The 22,536-nt window shown below is 45.0% G+C and overlaps 2 protein-coding genes across 2 annotated transcripts; one reads left to right on the top strand and one right to left on the bottom strand.

Annotated features, from left to right (window-relative positions):
• Nucleotides 1–4,747: 4,747 nt before the first annotated feature.
• Nucleotides 4,748–11,042, bottom strand: TCEANC2 (transcription elongation factor A (SII) N-terminal and central domain containing 2). The gene is made up of 4 exons (XM_014939032.1): nt 10,928–11,042; nt 9,038–9,179; nt 7,171–7,364; nt 4,748–5,040 (listed from the first exon to the last, which is right to left on the bottom strand). Exons 1-4 carry the CDS (start codon nt 11,027–11,029, stop codon nt 4,852–4,854), a joined length of 627 nt encoding a protein of 208 aa, XP_014794518.1. The 5' UTR covers nt 11,030–11,042; the 3' UTR covers nt 4,748–4,851.
• Nucleotides 11,043–11,203: 161 nt separating this feature from the next.
• TMEM59 (transmembrane protein 59) lies at nt 11,204–21,296 on the top strand. The gene is made up of 8 exons (XM_014939481.1): nt 11,204–11,414; nt 15,283–15,388; nt 17,468–17,562; nt 17,754–17,906; nt 18,186–18,270; nt 18,586–18,670; nt 19,492–19,600; nt 20,316–21,296. Exons 1-8 carry the CDS (start codon nt 11,220–11,222, stop codon nt 20,469–20,471), a joined length of 984 nt encoding a protein of 327 aa, XP_014794967.1. The 5' UTR covers nt 11,204–11,219; the 3' UTR covers nt 20,472–21,296.
• Nucleotides 21,297–22,536: the final 1,240 nt, after the last annotated feature.

The raw sequence follows: 22,536 nt of genomic DNA on the forward strand, positions 1-22,536 counted from the left end.
CATAGTTTGGGTTCAAAGAGCTGTGGACAGATAATGAAGGAGGTATTTGGTAGATAGCATCCTGCCTTCCTTTGCATTCCAACTACCTGAAAGGAGGTTGTAGAGAGGTGGGGGTTGATCTCTTCTCCCAAGTCATAGGTGACAGGACAAGAGGAAATGGCCTCAATTTGTGCCAGGGGAGGTTCAGGTTGGATATTAGGAAAAATTTTTACGCTGAAAGGGTTATTAAGCATTGGAATGGCACCATCCTTGGAGGTTTTCAAAAGACGGGTTAGCTTAGAGACATGGTTTAGTAACAGGGGTGGTTCTTTTGTATGGTTTTCTTTGGGGTTTTTTGTTTTTTTGTCGGAGTTAGGTTGATGGTTGGACTAGATCTTAAAGTTCCTTCCAACCTAGATGATTCTGATTCTGTATCAGCCCCTGTGCAAAGGGGTGTTCAAACAAATGCAGGAGGGCTCTCCAGCCCTTGTGTTATCCTCCACAACACGATCTGTGCTATGAAGGGGCTCACTCATTAGAATTAAAACCACTTTATACCACAGCCATTTAAAGCAGCCAGGGAGACTGAGGGCTTCTGGTGCTGCTTGGAGGAGCGAGGGTTTGCCGTCTGGGGAACATGTTCCCCCCCCTCTACCTCTTCTTTTCTCCATCCCTCCTTTGCTCCAGCCCCCAGTTTCTGCTCCGTTTTATGCTCCTGCCCCGTGGTGCGCTGACATACCCTGGGAGGAAACTTCCAGGAGCCTGCTTCAAACAATCAGAGCTCCAAAAGACATCTCTGGCTGCTCCTTGCCTTAACATCTCTTAATCCGGGGCCAGCCTAGCAAACCCTCCGAATTACAGGTCCGCCAGGGAAGAAAATGAGATCTGAAAGTTTGGGTTCTTTGTGGAGAAAGCTTTGAAGAGCCTCTTAAAAGATGAAAAATGGTGAGCCGCTGTGCACTCTCTTTTCTGAAGGACAGGGAGGGTCTTGTCTACTCCTGTCTTCATTCGCCCAAGTCATTTGCAGCAGGACAAAGCTCTCCTGAGCCATGCCTGCTCATGGGGAATGGAGCAAGCCATCACCTGGTGCCTTCCCACCCTGTATTCTCCAGGCACCAGCCCCAAAGGCAGGGGAGGAGAGCAGGAGATGTCACTCACCTCCAGAAGGTGCTTCCCTCCTCTCTGTGCTGGGTGCAGCAGGTCTCTGTAGGTCTGTTGGCTTTATCTGCTCTTTCGCTGAAAGAAATCTGTGGGCTGGGCTTAATATGGTAAGAAAAGGGGAAAAAGAAGAACCTTTTCTCCAGGTTGGGTGCCTCCTTCATTTAATGTTTCCCCTGCAAAAAGGGAACCAGCTATTTCAAAGGCACGGTGCCGGAGAAACCCTAGCGCAAGGGAGCCACCGCTCAGCCCTTTCATCCTCCCTTTTCATCTCAAAGGGTTTCCCCAGCGTGAAGATGGGAGCTTGTGGAGAGTCCCTGCCTTTGTAATGTGTCCCACCGGTACCCTGTGGCTGGTCTGCCCCACACGGCGGCTGCCGAGGAAAACTGGAGGAGGAGGAGCAGAATTTAGGAGAAACGCACACCTGGGCCAGTGAGGCCAAACCTTAGGATGTGTGAGGGGCCTTTTCTTCCTCCTGCCCGATAGGTAACCCATGTGGTGGGGGAACCCAAGCTAGGGAGGGTCCTGCAGGACCCTTTTTGAGGGAGTTTACCACAGACAGACTACAAATCAGATGTTTCAGAGCCAGGCCAGCCTCGGGAGCATTCACATTCAGGTCCCTTTGCCCTTCCAGACCCTCTATTTCAAGGGATTTCCAGGGGTCATAGAATCATAGAATGATAGAATCATTGCCGGGAGCATTCACAGGTCCCTGTGCCCTTCCAGACCCCCTATTTCAAGGGATTTCCAGGGGTCACACAAACTGCAGCTGGTGAATGGATCACAGCACTGAGAACCGGCCACCCCTGGCCTCCTGATTTCTCCATGAGCCACACAGCTCATCTTGCCACCGGCAGCATCGCCCAGGGGAGGGAAGGAAGACCTGAGGAGCAGCAAACTGATTCAGTAGGTAACCCAGGGCATAAATAAACTCAGTTGTGCAGGTGAGATTGCTCCAAGGGGGGCATCTGGTCTTTATAGAGTAATTAAAAACCAGTCACACAAACTGCAGCTGGGGAATGGATCACAGCACTGAGAACTGGCCACCCCTGGCCTCCTGATTTCTCCATGAGCCACATGGCTCCAGTCTCCCACTGGCCACCCCTGGCCTCCTGATTTCTCCATGAGCCACACAGCTCATCTTGCCACCGGCAGCATCGCCCAGGGGAGGGAAGGAAGACCTGAGGAGCAGCAAACTGATTCAGTAGGTAACCCAGGGCATAAATAAACTCAGTTGTGCAGGTGAGATTGCTCCAAGGGGGGAATCTGGTCTTTATAGAGTAATTAAAAACCAGATTATTGCTGGGTATCGAGTATCCTGTTGTCACATTCAGCATCGCCCTTTGGGAAAAGGAAGCCCTTTTTTGGCCCATTGCTTTTACATCTGTTTTTGTCTTCATTCCCCACCTTCCTTTCTGGTTTTGTCCTTAAAGCCATTCTCTTGTTCTCTGCATTCTGTCCTGTGGGTCTCAAATCCAGCCCTCAGGAATCTTTTCTGATTCCTCCAAACAGTCAAGTTTTATGCAAAGCTGAGTTTGTGACTCTTCAGCCCGAGTGTTGCTGCCCGCTTTAACATCAAGATAGAAGAGCTGGACCCAGAGCTATACACTTAGGCCCTTTTGAAAAAAGTTGGACAAAAACATTAGCCATTAAATAGAGGAAATTTATAAGAGAGTTTTTCTCCTCCTGTGTAGTAACTTTACGTCCCTGAAGTTAATTCCCAAATAAAAAATATTTGGCGTGTACTGAGAATGAAGTAAAAAAAAATAAAAAATAAAATCTCTGCAATCCCTAAAAAGCTGAAGGTATCCAAAATACATTAAAAAAAAAAATCTCTTCCTTGAAGGCTGCTCAGAAAAGGAAGGTGTCAGGGACCCAGAAAGGGTGTGGAAAAAGTCCATGGGACCCAAACTACCCCTGTATCTGCCGGATTCTGTCTCATGCTGTCTCCAAGACACCTACCCTTCACCTTCCACTCTCTACAAATGAGATGTCTGTTTGCCACAGCATCACTGTTTTCAGAAAAGCCAGCTGTTTGGAGTTACCTTCACAATGTGTACAGAAAAAAACCACAAACACAACCGTCCTGCACTGGCCCAAGCAAACAAGACAGGGTTTAGATGGTTTTAAAAGAACCTGAGATTATCTAATTAAATTTACAGAGTTCAACACCTCAGCTAAGTTTTGGGTGTTCCTTTAGCTTCTAGTGTCCACAGAAGAAAAAAAAAGGATTTAGCAGGTCCACATAACGACAGTCGGTCATGCAAAGGTCTGAATAAAGACTGATTCGTAGTTTTCCCACTGAATTATTTGTCCTTAAGTGACTCTTCTGAAATAAGAGTGGTGACTACAACTGATCAAAAAACCCTTCCTTATGGTATATTAAGGCAGGCAGCTTTCACTCATCCCTGTATTTGGTTCTGTCTACACTGGTAATTCAGAAAAAGGTTTGTGGCCAGTCCACAGTGTATGTACACACAGACACAGAGAACAGAGAGCACTTTATTACCTACCAGTAGAGAAACACTGTGCCTGTCACAGCTTTAATAATAGCTTATGGAGAACAAGATGACTTGTGGCACTGAAGAAAGCACAGCAAATATGAGAGGCAAGATTTCCAGTTTTTAATAACTAGAAGGAATTAAAGCAATAGTTTGTTGCTTAAATTTGTTCACACAATCATTCTGAACCATGTTCCTTTTGGAGGAAAAAAAAGCCTTTAAAAGGAGAGTTTTGCTTAAAATCTAATTTTATTTAGAAAATTCATTTCAAAGTTTTTTTTTCACATTACAGTGAGAAGAAGCACCACATTTAAATGATGAGTGAGGTATGGAAGTCCGAGTGTGCTGCTCATTAAACAGCAGAGGCATCAGATAGCACCTATACTGCAGGGCATTTCCATTTTCACCCCAGGGTTTTCCATGATGCCCACAATCGTGGCATGAGTGCACCTGTGGAATGGTGGCTACCAAGCTATTGAGACCCATTTTGCATCCAACTCTGAAAGGCAGCAAAGGGCAATCACCTGGCTTGGCAAAACAGCCAGCTCTTACCCCAGGCAGGGCCCAGCTACAGCAGATGTGGCTGATTTAGGGTTAAATAGAGTTTGCAGTTATCCAGTAGGATACTGAATTCCCAGGATTCCCTACCAGCACAGCACGGAGATAACCCTTTACATGATTCAGCTGATGCCACCTGAAGATCCACATCAGGGATGGAGCTAATCTGAGGTATGAAAAAGGGGCAGAAGTGAGAAACAGGTGAGTCAGCAAGGATGGTTTTGTAGCAGGAAAAAATACAGCAGAGCAGAAGCAGCTTTTCTCGCCACAAGCCCACATGGATTTCCACCAAGTCAGATTTACAGCACCATTTTCATCATTAGTAGTTCTTGTCTTCAGCAGCCCTGGTCATGGAGTGGTGTCGAGTGAATCACACTGTCAGTGTTTCTGCACTCCCCTCATGACGGAGAGGGCTCCCACTTCCACAGAGACACAGGCAGGTGAAGTTCTCCCTCAGGACCAAGCACACCACCTCACTTTTTATGGCTCTGGACAAACGCAGGGACGGTGAGCGTGCCAGCCTTGACTTCTGCTCGGATTTCAGGGAGTGAATCACACTGTCAGTGTTTCTGCACTCCCCTCATGACGGAGAGGGCTCCCACTTCCACAGAGACACGGGCACGTGAAGTTCTCCCTCAGGATCAAGCCCGACACCTCACTTTTTATGGCTCTGGACAAACGCAGGGACGGTGAGCGTGCCAGCCTTGACTTCTGCTCGGATTTCAGGTTTGTGCTTTAATGAGAAGACAAGAGCTCGCACCATTCTGCGGTACGGCGCGCTAATGAGACGGGAAGAGAGATGAAAAGCTTCTCGCTCAATATTTTCAGCCAGTGGGTGATCAATCTGAAAACAGCAAAGTATAAAATTAGATCTTTACATTTAATAAGGAGACCAACTGATTGAAATTGGAGTTTGGTGCTTCTCGGTGTTTCTTCATTAATCAGCTTAGATTCAAGGAAATCTACTTCCCATCACAAGTGTAACAGGAAGAGCAATTTAATTCCACCCTGGCAATTAAGGAACAAGACAATGTGGTCAGTAGCAGGGAACATATCCACGTCTCCAGCTGGGTGGCAGTACTTTGCCATCACAACAGGAAACTAATCTGCAACTGACTTTGGGTATCAAGCTCAACTGCAATTATAAGCTACGTTGTACTGTCTCCATAAAGCTCACTTTTTGATCTTGCTGATATAAAGGTACCTTGGATACTATTTTAAACTTGATTCCAACAGCAACTCTTAAGACATGCCAAACACTTGGCAATCTCTGCCTGCTGCTATAAAGGGAAATGTGGGCTCTCTGTGTGTAGAAGGAGGTGTAATTAAGAATGCAGAAAGGGATTTGCTAAATGTTAATTATGTAGTTATTGCTTCAACATGTGCCAAAACCTGTAATTTAGCACAGCTTAGAAAAAAAAAAAAATCCCCCACCCATCAAGAAATGGTTTTAATTTCACTTCTGCCTTTTGTGGTGGGGAATCTCCCATGCTTTGCATGCAGGAGATTCCAGCCTGCCACGCAGTACTTCTCCAAGTCCTTTGCCCACTCCTTTTTTTGCTACCCATCACTAAATTGCCCTTTTGTTGGGCAGCACTAGAAGCCCCTTGGATCCATTCAGCCCCACCTTCCCTTCTCCTTTTTGTCAGCCTCTCAGGTGTCCCTGCTCATGTGGCTCCCCTGCCTATATATGCTGTTCACCTGCTGCTGTTGGTTTTAATTTCACTTCTGCCTTTTGTGGTGGGGAATCTCCCATGCTTTGCATGCAGGAGATTCCAGCCTGCCACGCAGTACTTCTCCAAGTCCTTTGCCCGCTCCTTTTTTTGCTACCCATCACTAAATTGCCCTTTTGTTGGGCAGCACTAGAAGCTCCTTGGATCCATTCAGCCCCACCTTCCCTTCTCCTTTTTGTCAGCCTCTCAGGTGTCCCTGCTCATGTGGCTCCCCTGCCTATATATGCTGTTCACCTGCTGCTATAAGCTTTACTTGGGCATATAGTGGTAGCTGCAAACTAGAAGGATGTTCTTCCTTGCTGTGCTTTCAGGTGAGTCCTGTTCAAAAGCAATTCTGCTTTACCCAAAACTACTTGTTTTAGTGTGGTACCACAGCCTTTATGTCCCATAGGTCCAGGCTTTACTACCAGTCTTATCACCATGCATGTATCTGCTATCCAAGAAGCAAGCTTGACCCAGCAGCCTGGCAAAGGTGAGCTCCCACCTTTTTTTCCTGCTCTTCTGTTCCCACAGCAAACCATCCTTTTTCCCTGCCTCAGTCTGGATGGACTGGAATTTGGAGAGGTTGTTCTCATAGCTAGGAGACACCTAAGCTTTGAAACTCTTGAGTGCTTATCACTTGACTTGGCATTTAAAGGATAATTAATGAATAAATTAAAAAGGATAATTATTATGGCATTTCATAGACCAAGCAAACTAGTCATTAAGCCTTACAGCAAAGCCCTGTTCATTTACTTAAAGATACCTGAGGGATCTGGTATTTATCATCACTTTATATACTGTCAACCTTGCCTCTCTGTTTTTGCAATAGATTTAAATTTACAAATGTTTAATTACTTAAATATGAAACAACCAAAAGGTCCCAGTGTTGCTTTCACAGCTGTTAAGTCGTAGGAAAAACTTTATGTTCTATTAACTTCCTCCTTCTCTTGCACAGCCTAACTGCAGCAGATTCACAACTGTTCTGTTGGCTGGTTATGTAAATGAGAGCAAATATACCTCACAATTAGCAGGGTTACTTGGTTAACAATTAAAAAAAATATTATCTAGCTTGAAAACAAAGCTATTTATAAATAGGGATGCACAGTGAATCACTGAAAATAGGATCAGATCATCTGTTCTTGTCCCCACTCCGCAGGCAGGACCTGCTTTACTGTAGCTACGGCTGAAAAAAAGTCTGTTTGACTTGTTCCTACAAGAAATAACTCTTTGAGCCAGGGACAAATGGATCTGAACGCTACCTCTAGATCCAGGGCTTTACAAAGCAGCTTCCGCGCGTTCTTTCTGAAAGCCTCGGTCTTGGGATCGCTCCTGACCTCTATTGAGGGCTTGTTTGAATGGTCTTTGATGAAAGTTCTCCACTCCGTGTAAATCTCTTTGGCGAGGCTGGCCACGTCGTGATCAGAATGTTTGCGCATCTTATTCACTGTGTGACCTGGAAAACACCAGCAGCTCCTTCAGGGTTGGTAGGAAGATAAAATATAACGGACACCGGTCAAATCACATCGGTGCTAAGCAGCCACACACGTTTTTAACTCAGGCAGTGGCAGCAATACAACCACAGCATTGATACAAATATATAATTATTAGGAATTGGGTTTAATATTGTATTTTATATTTTTTTATTAGGAACTGGCTTGGGGCCAGTCTTTTTTCAGCAACAGGACAAGAGGAAACGGGCACAAACTTGAACGTAAGAAGTTCCATCTAAGCATGAGGAGGAACTTCTTCACTTTGAGGGTGGCAGAGCCCTGGAACAGGCTGCCCAGAGAGGTGGTGGAGTCTCCTTCTCTGAAGACATTCAGAACCCACCTGGACACGTTCCTGTGCAACCTGCTCGGGGAGGACCTGCTTTGGCAGGGGGTTGGACTAGGTGATCTCCAGAGGTCCCTTCCAACCCCATATCATTCTGTGTAATTAAGCCTGAAGCTCTCGCTTCTTGAGTTCTGCAGTGATTTTTTGCCTAATCAACTAGCAAGGAATTGACCTATACATATGAAAATTACCTTCCCAAGTCACCAAGGTGTGAGGCGACACCTAGGTAACAGAGGGCTATATTAATTTCTACACAGACATGAGACCTGGTGAAAGCTTGTAAGATTTGGCCCGCAAAGAATGCTGGGTTTGAACTGAAAACCCCTTTAAGGAAACAGATGTGGCCGGTGACAACTATAGCATTTTAACACACAAACTCCATGGTGACTCCAAGCAGAATCTTTCCAATCAACAGGACCTGGAAGAGCAAAGGAGGCTTTCCTCTGAGAGGAGACAAAGGGACCTTCTTCCAGCGAGGTATTTGTCTCTGACCACTAGCACTCTTGGCCAGGAGATGTCACTGTTAGGCTTCGGTGGCTGTTCCAGCCCTGCTGCCTTCAGGCAGGCACTGGGGGGAAAAAAATCTCAGGAAAACACTAAAAAAGCTGAACAGGGCAAATGAAATGACACTGTAAGGGAAAAGGGGCAGATCTCATCACCGTTTCTAAGGCAAGGAGGGGTCTTTGAATAGAGATCCAGCTGCTGCAGTGGCAAACAAAGGCCAGCACAACTGTCTCTCACACCAGGATGCTCTCCATAGACAGGAAAGGCAAGGACCATGTGGTCTGGTTGTCCCTCCCCCACGCCCTATGGAAAGGAGCCAGGCATCGGGATGTGTCACTGGCATGGAGCTGCCCCTCTGCTTGGGGATTTCTCAGCAGGAGGATGCAGTAAGCAGTCCTGGAGCAATCCGTGGAGAATTTCTCACATGTTGAGAGCATTCAGCCAGGTCAAATAGGTGAGCTGTGTCTCAGATGGCAAGAGAGCACTCTCCCATGTCCCTGAGAGATAGCAGGAGGAATAAAACACACAGATGCCCAAGCAGAGCTCTTCAAAAATTTGACCACAGAAGGGGTGAGACAGTATTTGGAAATACGCAGGCAATCTGGGAGGAATTAAGAGGAGAGCTGACTTTATGAGTACAAGCTCTGAAAACTGCAGGCTGGATATTAACACCTTTTTATTGGCAGCTACACTTGTTTCTTAAAAACCTTGCAAGCTACTCTCTTGTGTACTGACAAGCCAAACAGACACAAGGCAACCTAATAGTCACAGTCTAAATCACACAAGTACCTATTTTTGTTGAAAGTAATACTTCCTTGGAAGGTATTTTCTTCTTCAGCTCCTCCAAAGCTTCAATCAGATTCTCTTTTTGTTGCCCGGGAAGCTCAAGCATAGACTTCCATCGTTTTATGTCTTCCACAACCACAACTCTCTGGAAAATAGAAAAGCCATTAGGAAAGTGGAATATTCTTATTATAAATAAGGACACTGGCTTCATCTCTGCTAATGGGGATGTTATCAACACATGAATTATTGATTACAGTATGAACCAGAGCACAGAATACATGATGGCCTGGAATGATGGGTACTTGCTTGAGATTAGCAGCCTACTGCAAATCAAGACTGAAATAACTAGAAAGCAAAGCAAGATGATTCACCTTAGTCTGACAAACTGAGGGCACGTAACAGCAAATGTCTGCTAGAAGAGAACTGTTTTGAATTTAAGAAGTCCATTGTATAAATGTCTCTTAATAGAAAAAGGGAGTAAGCAGGAGGCAGCTTGTTATCTTTAGCAGCCTGGCAGAACCTGGATCCTGCTCAGACTTGCTTTAAATTTAAAATAATGTCAGCAGGGACAGAAACAAAGCATTAGGGCACATGAACGCAAACTCAAGTACACTGGACATTTACAGTGGTTTTTGCCTCAGACCCTGACAGAAGAGGCTGCAAACAGTGCAACCCTCATCTTTTGGATGTGAGGCATCTTACAAAGATTTAACAACAGTCAGACAGTTGGGGTGCTTTTTGTACCACTCTTTTACTTTCTGCCTGATATTAATAAGCTCCTTGGTGCAGCAAATGCTTTCCTGTTGTGTTTCTGCAAACAGATGGTGAAAAGGGGCTCGGTTCTTACACAGGTCTTCTGCAGGAGACTGAAGGGCTCTCCTTGCTGGGGAGAGAAGTGAGCCGGCTGGGAGTACTGAAGCTGGTGCTGTCACCTGGCTGTACTCCAACTGTGTGCCCAGCCTGACCCTACGCCACACCAAACAGGCTGGAAGGAGCCAAGTTACAACCCATCTCGGTTTAGGAAGCCCCTGTCAATGCAATAGAGCTCTCTGCACATTTTTAACTTGGTTCCCTTGCTCTCTGTGAGGATGCCACGTTGCAGAGATTTCAGTGAAGAACTGCAACTGGAGGTGAGTCCCTAGATAGGCACAGGGCAACTGCTGAGAAGGTGTGGTTCACATGTTCCTCATCCTCCCCGATCATAAAGGACATCAGTTCAGAATTAGTTCACAAAGTGTTCCTTCCGCTGTCACCCCACACTGCTCAGCTCCATGCAGAGGCAGGATTACAGAATCACAGCATCACATGGGGTTGGAAGGGACCTCTGGAGATCATCCAGTCCAACCCCCCTGCCAAAGCAGGTCCACCCAGAGCAGGTTGCACAGGAAAGTGTCCAGGTGGGTTATGAATGTCTCCCGAGGAGGAGTCTCCCCCATCTCCCTGGGCAGCCTGTTCCAGGGCTCTGCCACCCTCAAAGTGAAGAAGCTCCTTCTCATGTTAGACGGCACTTATGTTCAAGTTTGTGCCCGTTTCCTCTTGTCCTGTCCCTGGGCACCACTGAAAAAGGATTAGCCCCGTCCTCTTAACACCCACCCTTTAAGTATTTATAAGGATGGTAGCCTGATGAAGGCCTCACACCCCTTCTTCTGTCCGAGGTGCCTCAGGGCCCGCCTGGCTCCTCCCGGAGCGCTCCCGCCGCCCTGGCACACAGCCTCCGGGGAGCAGCACGGTCCTGCCCCGGTGCAAGGCCTCACCCCGTGCCCTCAGCGGCAGCGGGCCCCGCAGGAGCACCCGGTGCCGCGGGATGCAGATCCCCCCCTCAGGCCCGGGAGGTCGAGGCGAGCCCGTACTATCCCTCCCGCTCCCCTCCATCCCCCAGCACCGGTGACCTGCCTTAAGGGACTCGAGGGTGGCCTGCCGGTAGGCACGGGGGGCCGGGCCGGGCCGGCGGGGGCTCTCCGAGCCGCGGGCCTTCCGCACCACGAACCGGTCCATTCTTCCGGAAGCCGCTGCCCGGCCCTTTCCGCCCTGTAGTTCCCGCCGGAGGCGAAGCCCAATGGGGTGGCCCGGGCAGCCAGGCGGCGTGGACTACATCTCCCAGCAGGCACCGCGCGGGGGAGGAGAGGGGGCTTAATCTCGCGAGAGTGCTCCGCCGTCAGTGAGGGGGGTTTGTGGGAGGAGGAAGATGGCGGTGCGGCGGGGTGGCCTCTTCTGCTTACCTCTCGCCCTGGCGTTGCTGGCGGGTGGCGGCAGCAGCAGCGCTCGGGCCGCCGGGCCGTTGCCCGCCGCCTCGTCCGAGGCCTTTGACTCCGTGCTGGGCAACACGGCATCGTGTCACCGCGCCTGCCAGCTGACCTACCCCCTGCACACCTACCCCAAGGTACGGGCGGGCCTTGCCTCACGGCTCCCGGCGGGCCGGGCTGGGCCCCTTCCCTTCCCGCTCCCCTTCTCTCTCCCCCCGCAGCCCTGCTGAGGGGCTGGCGGGCAGCACGGCCTCGGCTTCCCCATCTCCCGGCCTGTCGCTTGCCCTTCTCCCCACCCCATCCCCCCCGCAACCCCTTATGGCGCTCCAGAGTGACAGGATGTACCTGGGGTTTTCTCGGGTGGGAGCCCTTGTCGAAGCTTGTTCCCTCCGTGTTTGCTCAAGCGGTGTTAGACGTGTCTTTAGGTAAACGTAAACATGGAGGAAGCTGACGCTGGCAGCAGTTGGGAGCAGTCAGCAGCCTGCTGCTGGCCTTCTGTGGCATTTCTCATCTGGCTTAAGTTTTTCTTCCCCTCAAAGTGGGGAATGTGGTGGTTTCTCTAAAGATAGATACTTAATTTTGAAAATTGATGGTTAGGCTGCAGCCTGCCAGAGAAATGCTGCTTTCAAAGTACAGATTTGTTAGTGCTGGGTAGTTTTGGGGGATTTAGCTGCTTTTTCCCCCTCCTGTTCCTAAAGAGGCAGCTGTAATTTGGCTTGGGCTGTGCCATGTTTCTAGATACTAAAACAATGCTGTGTCCATGACAGGCCAAAGATCATGAGTCAGGGCAGTAGTGTGGCACTTGGATATTGAAAGATGAAGCATAAGTGATGACAAATGAGTAGCTTGTCAGAACCTTTAATCTGTGTTTTGTTTCACTTGTATGGAGTTTTTCTCATCTCATGATAAAGTACAGAAATGGTGTGTAATGGGAATATAATTTCATAGTGCAGAGTTTGCTGTTGGTTCAGTGCTTTGTAAACCTTTAACTGCTGGTTTGCATTTCCAAAATCTGTTGCCAAAAATCTTGTCTTTCCTGGTTCTTGGCAATATATTTCAATATCGGCTGCAGCTGTGTAGCAGGTTGAACTCTAAATGATGGAAGCTGTTGCACCATCTTTGAAATTTTACACAAGGGCAGCGGACAAATGGAAGCAGTGACAATGTTAGGTAATAGGGTTTTGTCTCTTTCAGGTGAAAAAATCAGATTTTGCAGCTCTAGCTGATACTTCCCACGGAGGGAAGTAACAGGGAGTTGTGTGGAGTACAAGTAACCTTGCAGCTGTGTTTATGGCATGTTTTGATACTTTTGTGTGACGATACTGAAGAGAAATAACTAAGCCTGAGAGATTAGGACTAAACATTATGCTAATATATTTCCTTACTGTTTTCATTCAATGCTCATGTTTCAGGGAAAGCTGATAGTTCTGTGATTTTTATTGTGCTTTTAAATTCTTTGTTGTATGGTGTTGGAGCTGTCAAATAACACACCTGTCTCTTCCTTTTTATTTAGTCTTTGTTCCATTTGTCACAAAACTACCAGTTGAATTGAAGGAAATTGTTTTAGTTGTCAGTGGAAAGTAAGACATGCTTTATCGACACTTGTATGAAATACTGCTGTAGAAATCTGTCTGCTAAAGCAAATTCTGTCTGGATATCAAATTACAAACATGTTTTCTGCAGCAGCATAACTGTCTTAGCCACCTTATCAGCATCATTAGAGTTGAGTTTTCATTTACATTTACAGTCTTCTACTTTAGTGCCTTTAAAGCATGTGAACTTGTTATCTCAGAGGCAACCAATGGCCAGTTTGTTTACAGTAGGTTACACAGAAGGTGTGGTATGTTTAGTTTTTGTTAAATTAATTCAGAGTCCATTTTCCATCTGTATAGCAACTGGCTGCAGTCATTTGAGGAGTTATGTGTTTAGTGGTTTTGATGGGCCTGATTCATGATAGGATGGGATTGTAAGTGGGACAGCTCATGTAATAGAGGGTATCTTTAGCTCCACAATGTGGGGAGCACTGTATGTGGAAAGTGCACATCTATCCCTGTGGTGTTGTGAACAGAAGAAATACTAGGTGTAGGTTTTCTATATTTGCATAAGTTTAATAGTTGCAGTGGGGAATCACAGAATGGTTTGGGTTGGAAGGGGCCTTAAAGACCATCGAGTTCCAACCCCCCTGCCATGTTCCAGTGTCTCACCACCTTCACAGGAAATAATTATTTCTTAATATCTAATCTAAATCTCCCTTCTTTTGGTTTAAACCCCTTGTCCTATCGCTCCATTCCCTGATCAAGAGTCCCTCCCCATCTCTCCTGTAGCCCCCTTTAGGTACTGGAAGGGGCTATAAGGTCTCCCCCAGAGCCTTCTCTTCTCCAGGCTGAACAACCCCAACTCTCTCAGCCTGTCTTCATAGAAGAGGTGCTACAGCCTTCTGCCATCTTTATGGCCTCTTCTAGACTCGCTCCAACAGGTCCATGTCCTTCTTATGTTGGGGGCCCTGGAGCTGGACACAGTACTGCAGGTGGGGTCTCACCAGAGCAGAGGGGCCGAATCGCCTCCTTTGACCTGCTGGCCACACTTCTTTTGATGCAGCCCAGGATACTGTTGGCTTTGTGTGCTGTGAGAGTACATTGCCAGCTCATGCTGAGCTTCTCATCAGCCAGCACCCCAAGGTCCTTCTCCTCAGGGCTTCTCTCAATCCATTCTCTGCCCAACCTGTATTTGTGCTTGGGATTGCCCTGACCCACAGCCTTCTGCCATCTTTATGGCCTCTTCTAGACTCGCTCCAACAGGTCCATGTCCTTCTTATGTTGGGGGCCCTGGAGCTGGACACAGTACTGCAGGTGGGGTCTCACCAGAGCAGAGGGGCCGAATCGCCTCCTTTGACCTGCTGGCCACACTTCTTTTGATGCAGCCCAGGATACTGTTGGCTTTGTGTGCTGTGAGAGTACATTGCCAGCTCATGCTGAGCTTCTCATCAGCCAGCACCCCAAGGTCCTTCTCCTCAGGGCTTCTCTCAATCCATTCTCTGCCCAACCTGTATTTGTGCTTGGGATTGCCCTGACCCAAGTGCAGGTGCTTCCCTCCAGCATGTTGACACACAGCTTGGTGTCATTGGCAAACTTGCCGAGGGGTGCACTCAATCCTACTGTCCATGTCACCAGCAAAGACATTAAACAGCACTGGTCCCAGTACCCACCCCTGAGGAACACCACTTGTCACTGGTCTCCACTTGGACATTGAACCATTGACCGCAGCTCTGCGTGTGGCCATCCAGCCAGTTCCTTATCCGCCGAGTGGTCCATCCATCAAATCCATGTCTCTCCAATTTAGAGGAAGAACTTTTCCACTTCAGCTCAATATAATACGTAAAAATGTTTGTGGAACTGGTTTGGCAAGTTACCGGTACCCTGGTTAACTGCTTTACTGCGTCAGAAGATAATCTCTCATTTTGACAAGTCTGTTGTAGTTCTGAATGGAGTCTGGTAGATACATCGTAATACAGTGTCAAAAATAGTCTCTTCTCTTTTTGTCCTTTCCTGTTGAGTTCTGCTGTGTAAGTTCTGAAATGGAAACCCATCTACTCTTTGTAGGGTTAAATGTCACTAAATCTTTTACAGCCATATCTCTTTTAAAAGTGACACTTACTAAAAAAAATTGCAGTGCAACTTTGCTTGTGAGTTGTGGGAGTGGAATTACAAAATAGAATTTGCTGTTTCAGGTCTGTCCCACTACAGAATAAAGAGCTCTGTTAGAAATAAATCAATAATGTTACTGTTGTAGCTGCTGCTACAGCGTGAAAAGAGCTGTAGCTTGGTTTTATTTAAGATGATCCAGAGTCTCAGGTTTAGTAGTTGGCTTTTAGGTCTAGCAGAGGGAAGGAGGATGGTGCTCTGGTGGGTGGCTTTTTATAGCACTTCCAAAAAAAAAAAATTGTTTGTTTTCTGACAATTTATTCTTGAATGGAGGGATGCAAGTCTTTTTCTTGTGCCTTCCCAGGAAGAGGAACTCTACGCGTGCCAGCGAGGCTGCAGACTCTTTTCCATTTGTCAGTTTGTGGACGATGGCATTGATTTGAATCGAACCAAACTGGAATGCGACTCTGGTAAGACTTCAGTGCTCCTTCAACATCCTTTAACTTGGAGACATAACACAGAGGAGGGCCGGAATGTTTGAAACAGTGTTGTTAAGTAGGTGGGATTACTTCAGTTGCTTTCTGGTTTTGTTTAACAACTTCTTAGAGTTTATATACGGGATACAAAAAAAAAAATCTTGGGGAAAAGTTTCTGTTCTCTGCAAGTTTCTCCTTACCTGATCCTTAGTGTTTTTATTTTCCTGAATTTCTTAAGTATCATCAGACTCTGTAAATAAATTAGAAATAATTCATTTTATGATAAAGTTTGTCATAGAAAATACAAAATGGCTGGGGAAAAAAAAATCCAGTCAAATTAACACTTTGTCTTTAATAATTCCATGTGACAACCAGTGCCATTTGCAGTTCCTGAGGAAATTGTATATACAAGTGAATTGTTCAGAGAGAGTAAGAACACAGATCTTAATGTGCTCTCTGCCTTGTAACTTGTGGTCTAGGCTACATCCTGAGGCTTACCTACAGCTAAACTCTCGGGAATGAGGTATATGTTTTGTTTGAAATAGGCCATTAAATACTTGTGACTAATTCTTTCAGATTGTCTGTGTTAGAGCAAAAAATCTCACAGTGAAGTTGAATATTATTATAGGCCAGTTAATAGTGTTTTTGGAATTGTATAGGTCTTTCATCTAATAAATAATATTGAGGCAGCTGACTCACAGTTTTATTCAGAGATTAGATGGGACGTAACCACCCAAAGCAGAAAAGGTAGGAGCTCTCTGTCTGTATTCCCAATAAAATTAAGCACCAAGTCAGCACTGAAAGGTGACTTTTATCCTATCAGTAGCTCATACAAACAAGAGGGCTAGTGGCTCTCTCTGAGAGAAGATATGCAAGTAGAAAGCCTGACATGCAAAGATGCTAATGTGCTCCAAAACTGCGTTAAATACTCTAGAAATGGGCTAATGCTCTAGTCTCACATACACTGTGTGTAGCTGTGATACAGCATGTCAGTCTAGTTGTCAAACCACACATGAAAGAGTGCCATAAAAAAGTAGTAATGTAGCAATAGACCACATGTAGAGGTAATTGAACAGTTGCTTACTTTCTGGTTTAACTCCTTCATGAGGCTGTTGTCTTTTGCTGGCTTATGTTCTGTAATCTGTTACACTGGTTGGTGCCCTGACTAAGTATTCTGTGCTTGGCAAGATCCATCTTGGCTGATTTGCTCAGTTCTGTCTTCTGATGCTTCTTTCTGCCTGCAAACATGAGTTTGGTGGTATTTGTACCATAGAATTGCTGTTGGGGTGCAATGAGCTGCACACTCATATGTTTAGCTGCTGATGCCATGCTGTTCTTAGCCTTCATAATGGTTCATTTGTTCCTCTGGAAAACTGGGAGAGCTCCTGTCCTTGCTGTTGCTACTTCGTTTGGGTCTTATTTGAGGTAGTAGTGCAACGTTGTCCTTCTAAACTTTGGGGCAGAGCTCTGCCCATGTATTGCCTGCCCAATATTTCCATGGGCAGAATATGGTCTTTATGGTCTCTAGTGAACGATTAAGAGAAGCTTTCTGTAAAGCAAAAGTTGACTTCATTTTTCATTTTAAAAAAATTATTTGTTAACACTTTCAGTGCAGGTTCTGTACTTCCCACACTAGCAGGAAAATGCTCCTTTGGTTTTCCTGTGATACCACTAAGGAATCTAATGCACTCATGGTCCCTCTATTCTTTTTAGGATTCCAACTCTATTCTCTGAGGTAAAAACTCATGTTTTATGTGTTATGTACAGGAAAAACTATAGTGGTAGTATCAATGAAAACTTGCATCCCTGAGTTTGTCCAGGGTAACGTTCCTGGGCAGATGTTCTGACTGCATTCAGATTTCAACTACCTCCTCTGTCCAAGCTTTGATTCATTAGGCTTCGTTAGACCCCAGAGCAAATGGTACCCGTGGAGCGATTGCCACATCTTTCCTTGCAAGTGGGATTGTCAATCTCTTAGCTGCTGCTTTGTTTCTGATCCAACTTATACTGAAAATGTTTTCTTAACTAAAATGCAGAATTTGTCTTCTCATTTGGGGAATTTCTTCCTTGCAGCCTGTACTGAAGCATACTCCCAATCTGATGAACAATATGCTTGCCATCTTGGATGCCAGAACCAATTGCCATTTGCTGAGTTAAGGCAAGAGCAAGTAAGTAGATGACATGTTTTTCAAATACCACCTACTTGTTTTCTGTTCAGTGTGTCTTCTCTTTTTTAAACATCTTCAAATGGAAGATAAATCTTTCTAAAGACTGAAATCTAGACCTGGGGTGAATAAGAACGTGGCTTCTGTCCTTTTCATATAAAAACAAATGGAAAACGTTAATGTTGTGCTTGCAGTTAATGTCTCTGATGCCAAGAATTCATCTCCTCTTTCCTCTGACGCTGGTGAGATCGTTCTGGAGTGACATGATGGATTCCGCTCAGAGCTTCATAACATCCTCGTGGACTTTCTACCTTCAAGCAGATGATGGCAAAATTGTCATATTCCAGGTGCTTGCCTTTTTCATTGGGATTAAAGCAACTAAGTGTTGTGGCTGCTAAATGTTTAACTCTGCTCCTTCCACTCACAAAAGGGACTATGGAGCACTATCAGAAGTGTTTCGTTTTTGCTGGTATTTCACTGCCTTTAGGACCAGTGTGGGGGGGAATCAAACTTGGGTGAATGGTGCACGTCTTAAGGTTAAATTCCATATTAGTTTTGAAAATGTCAGTGATCAAGATGGGTGGAATTCTGTTAGCAGGATCTCCTAACTCCTTATTTTGTTTTAGTCAAAGCCAGAAGTACAGTATGTTCCACAGCTTGATCAGGAAACCGGAGATACAAGAGGACCCTTGTCGCTGAGTAAAACAGCCTGTAAGTTGTTCGTTGTGCTTTGGAAGCGCAAATGCAAATGTTCCCTGTCATGCCAAAATAAAAATACGAAGTTGCAGGTGGCAGATGAAAACAAATTTTTAGAAAGCTAAAATATGATTGTGTTTGCCATGTAGACTGCTCTGTGTACACTTAGCAAAGTCTGTGGTAGAAACCAAACTCTGCTGGAAATAGAAACATGCAAGCGAGGGCCGTTTTAAAAGCTGCTTTTTATGCACTCTGTAAACAAACTGTGTGGCATTTGGGTTTTCTCTTTCTTTTATTGCTTCCCTGACCGCTGTTCCTGTTGCATTTCAGCCGACCTCCGTCCAGGAAGCTCACAGACATACCGAGGGCTTTTTGAAGAGCGAGAAAACGACAGCTTTTTCAAGTGTCTTTCCATGTACGTATGTCCTAGAAGGTCCATATCTGGTAAGGGGGGGGATAATGACCTTCCCTGTGGGTGTGTGGTGGCAACTGCTGTAAGGTCTCAATGTGCTACAAGTCTGTTGGGATCAGGATGCACAGCAGTTAAAGCTGCCTGTCTGACTGATTGTGATTGCTGCTTGTCTCTGCTGGCCCCGTGTTATTTGCAGAATCTGCCAACTATTGCAGGCTGTTCTGTGAGTCTTCTTTCCTTTTCAGTTGAACATCAAGTCCATGATTTCCTACACTGTTTTTTTGAATGTGTTCTGTGAACTGTTTAATCAATACTGTGTTTTGCCTTTTCTTTAGCTTTGGGTCCATTTCAGTGCGAAGCACTTGTTTTGTATTTTGATTTGGGATTGTCTGATATGAAAGATAATGTTGTGTCTCGTTTTCAGGCTGAAAATACCCAGTACAGCTTTATTAAAGCATTGCTGGAGATCAGCATGCTGGTTCTTCTTTCCCTTACTCTTGATTACTTTCTCCTTGAAAGTTTACACATGAAGTGATCAGTGAATTGCATCCTAAATGTGTAACAAGAAAAATCTGTTTTTACAGTTGTAAGTAGGAGGATGCTTAGGGCTGAATAAACAGAATCCAGCAAGTCTCTTATGTCTTTGAAATCAGATACTAAATAGGCATTAGAGTACCCAGGAGTCTGAAGTGGTCTGTGTAGCTGGAAGAGCTAGAGACTAATGAATCAGCAGGAAATACAGTCAAAATTGAGCCGAACTTTTTTAGAGGGTCCATTGTCTTGTATTCAGTATATGAAATCTAGTCACATTCTTTTCATTTCAGAAATTCCAGTTGGATTTTAACCACTACGCTTGTCCTGTCGGTGTTGGTGCTGCTCTGGATTTGTTGTGCAACTGTAGCTACAGCTGTAGAACAGTATGTTCCATCTGAGGTAACTCTGTTTTATAATTTAGAATATTTTGAATTTATTCATTATATTACTTTTGCGTTACAGCTGTGTAGACACTAAGAAACATTTGAGGAGGGGGAGGTTCAACTTGCAAGAGTAGGGGTTTTGTTTATATTTATTTTGTGGTTAGCAAACCGATTTTGTTATTTAAATATTCATTTTATAGCCGAACAGTTCTTGCTCCTTCTTGTGGCTGATGGGTGCTCTGAGCCTTACTCAGACACCCTGGGTATGATGTCTTTTGGTTTGTAGTGCTCTTCTCTCAATAACCTTCAAATTACTCTTAAGAAATGGAGGCTGCTACTAATTTCTCTGGGAATAAAGCTGGACGGAGGGTTGGATGGGGTAGGTAGAACCCAGTATGGGTTTAATCCAGCAGGATCTGTAGTGAGAACAGAAGTGACAGCGTATTATCGGTGAGCACAGAGATTCTGGCTAAACTAGCATCTCTAGTGCAAGCAAGGCTTGCAGTATTTGCAAACTAAAGGAGCTGATGGTCTGGCAGATTTAATGTGTTTCTGGATTTGAACTCAAATCCAGCTCCAGCCATGACTTTCAGACGTTACAGAAGGGCTGGGTTCACTTGCATTGAAGGGCTGGAGCCATCGGAACCAGGAATGTAGTTGCATAATTAAATGCATTTTATTTGCAGTATAGAGAGTTTTTTTTCTTAAAGTAAATTGTTTACATATTTCAGAAGCTGAGCATCTATGGAGATCTGGAATACATGAATGAACAAAAACTGAACAGATACCCATCCTCTGCCCTTGTTGTGGTGAGATGCAAGACTGAGGAACACGAAGAAGCAGGACCTCTTCCTACAAAAGTCAATCTGGCTCAGTCAGCCATTTAAATAGGTCTCCGTTGGATCCAATAGACTAATTCTTACAGAGCTAGCAACTCCTGATCCTTTGTGGTGGTTCTTCAGGCGAGAAGCTTAGCAGCCAGTCTTTAAATGCAAATAAAGTTACAGAATCAACAGATGTCGTGGGAATCTTGTTTTCAACTGGTAGTGAGGATTCAGACATCTTGAGTTTATGTTTGTTTCCAGGCATAATCACTTTTCGCTGGTGTTTGCTCCGTGTCTTTTTGCTTACAAAAGCTGTAAGCACGCTTTCCATACTTCTGCCATGACACTTTCAGACTTATTTGTGTGTTCTAGGACGTAATGTGTACATTCAGAGTTAGCTTTGTAAAGGTATAAGAAAATTTTAAGTGGGCAGGAGATGCCTTTTTAGTGTTGCACTTTCTGTTGTAGTTAAGAGAAAATATTATAAAATTATCTGCTGAATTTTTGTATTTGTTAATGTCCATGCACAAACAACCCTGTCTCCAAAAACAGAACTATATATATATTTTTTTTTTTTCTACAGTGTGGTAATATCCAAGATGGAAAGCATTTGTGAGGTACTGCAGGCTAGAACTTGGTTTGTGAAAGATAGAAACTCTGTTAAAACTTACGGACATATCCCTTCACACGAGAACATCACACGATTAATTATTTTGTCAAACTTTAGCTTTTAAGTCTTAAATTGCTTGTAAAGTTAGCGCCTGTGTTTTCCGAAGAAATTCTACTTTCTGTTCTTGATTAATTATTCTAGTCTTGTAACTTCATTTACAGAAAAAAGTTGATTCCTGAGAAATGAGAAGAGACAAATAAAATTGACTGTATAGAAAACGTTGGCTGTACAGCTTTTTGCTATGGTTAATTATTGACCACAACATATTCAGTTTGAAAGCCTGTCTGTGGCCTTCCCCTTGTAGGTAGTGTGACCTGATTTTGCTGTGTGATTTACTAACACAACAACAACTAACAGTGTCCCTCAGATATTTAACAACATGCCTAATATTTTTTTTTTGTGGTTCTTTTTCTTTGGGGAGATTACTATGTGCTGGTTCCCATCGCATTGGCAAATTGGGGGTGTATGTGATTTATTTTAAGGTCTCTGTAAGTGTTTGAAAGCTGGCTAGAATGCAGGATCTCCAACCCATTGTCATATTTTGTTGCTTATAAAAAAAAAAAAATCCAAACCAACAAACAAACAACACCTCTTCAGGTGTTGAATTCTGGTGAGAGGTGTAGAGGCTCTGGAGGATACAGTGATGTTAAAACTGTTTCAGTAGTAATTTGTAATTGGCTGTAGGGCTGAGGGTTGTGTGACTGCAGAGGATGGAGCCTTGCAGAAGCCGTTAGCCTGGGAGCACTTGAGTGGTTTTTCTTTTAAATGGGCTTAAGAGCATTGAAGTGTTTGTATCAAGGTATGAAAGTTGCAATTTGAAGTGTCAAATCAGTGGTACCTCTTTGTGGGACAGCAGGGTAGCCCAGGAATGTGGGTGCCAGCAGCCATTGACAGGTACCTTTGTGTGTAGGTGGCTTTATTGCAAGGGTCTCAAGTGTGACTGGTGAAAATGGATGGTGAGATGTTTTTGGAACACTGTTCACTTGCCATGGTAGCAGGAGTGGGAAATCCCTGTCTGCAGCAGTGGCTCAGTTGAGGCATTTCTGCTCAGGTGCAAACCTCGGTGCAGGAGGCCAGCGTTCCACCTGGAGCGGTGTCAGATGTGATGGGTGGAACTCATGTTCAAAAATTACTTTGCAAATACGGCCTCTAGGTCACTTGCTATTGCCTGTCTTCTTAGCACAATGTTGGGGATTGCCTTTCCAGAGGAGACTTTAGCAATCCCAGTTTTTCTAACTGAAAAACCACCGTGGAAATGTTTTCGAGTCTTAAAATGTTCTCCTTTGCTGTTCGGTGTAGTTGCAGAGGGAGTGTTCCAGCTTCAGGAAAACCTGTCTGTTTGCCTGTTTCAGTGTGTGCGTGCAGCGCAGCCTCTCTCAGGTTGATGACTTGATTTCACAAAACTTTCTCTTCCCAAACATTTTGACTTTCTGGCTTGCATTCCCAGGTTTGGGTTAA

This window comes from Calidris pugnax, unplaced genomic scaffold, assembly GCF_001431845.1.
Source record: "Calidris pugnax isolate Ruff unplaced genomic scaffold, ASM143184v1 scaffold18, whole genome shotgun sequence".
In the NCBI taxonomy this organism is placed as follows: Eukaryota; Metazoa; Chordata; class Aves; order Charadriiformes; family Scolopacidae; genus Calidris; species Calidris pugnax.

Coding starts and splice junctions, on each gene's coding strand:
- TCEANC2 (XM_014939032.1), bottom strand. CDS start 11,029: ATGGACCGGTTCGTGGTGCGGAAGGCCCGCGGCTCGGAGAGCCCCCGC. Junction 7,365..9,037: donor ATTACTTTCAACAAAAATAG/GTACTTGTGTGA, acceptor GGTGTTTTCCAG/GTCACACAGTGAATAAGATG. Junction 5,041..7,170: donor GTAAAGCCCTGGATCTAGAG/GTAGCGTTCAGA, acceptor TGCTGTTTTCAG/ATTGATCACCCACTGGCTGA.
- TMEM59 (XM_014939481.1), top strand. CDS start 11,220: ATGGCGGTGCGGCGGGGTGGCCTCTTCTGCTTACCTCTCGCCCTGGCG. Junction 11,415..15,282: donor CCCTGCACACCTACCCCAAG/GTACGGGCGGGC, acceptor GTGCCTTCCCAG/GAAGAGGAACTCTACGCGTG. Junction 18,271..18,585: donor GTCGCTGAGTAAAACAGCCT/GTAAGTTGTTCG, acceptor GTTGCATTTCAG/CCGACCTCCGTCCAGGAAGC.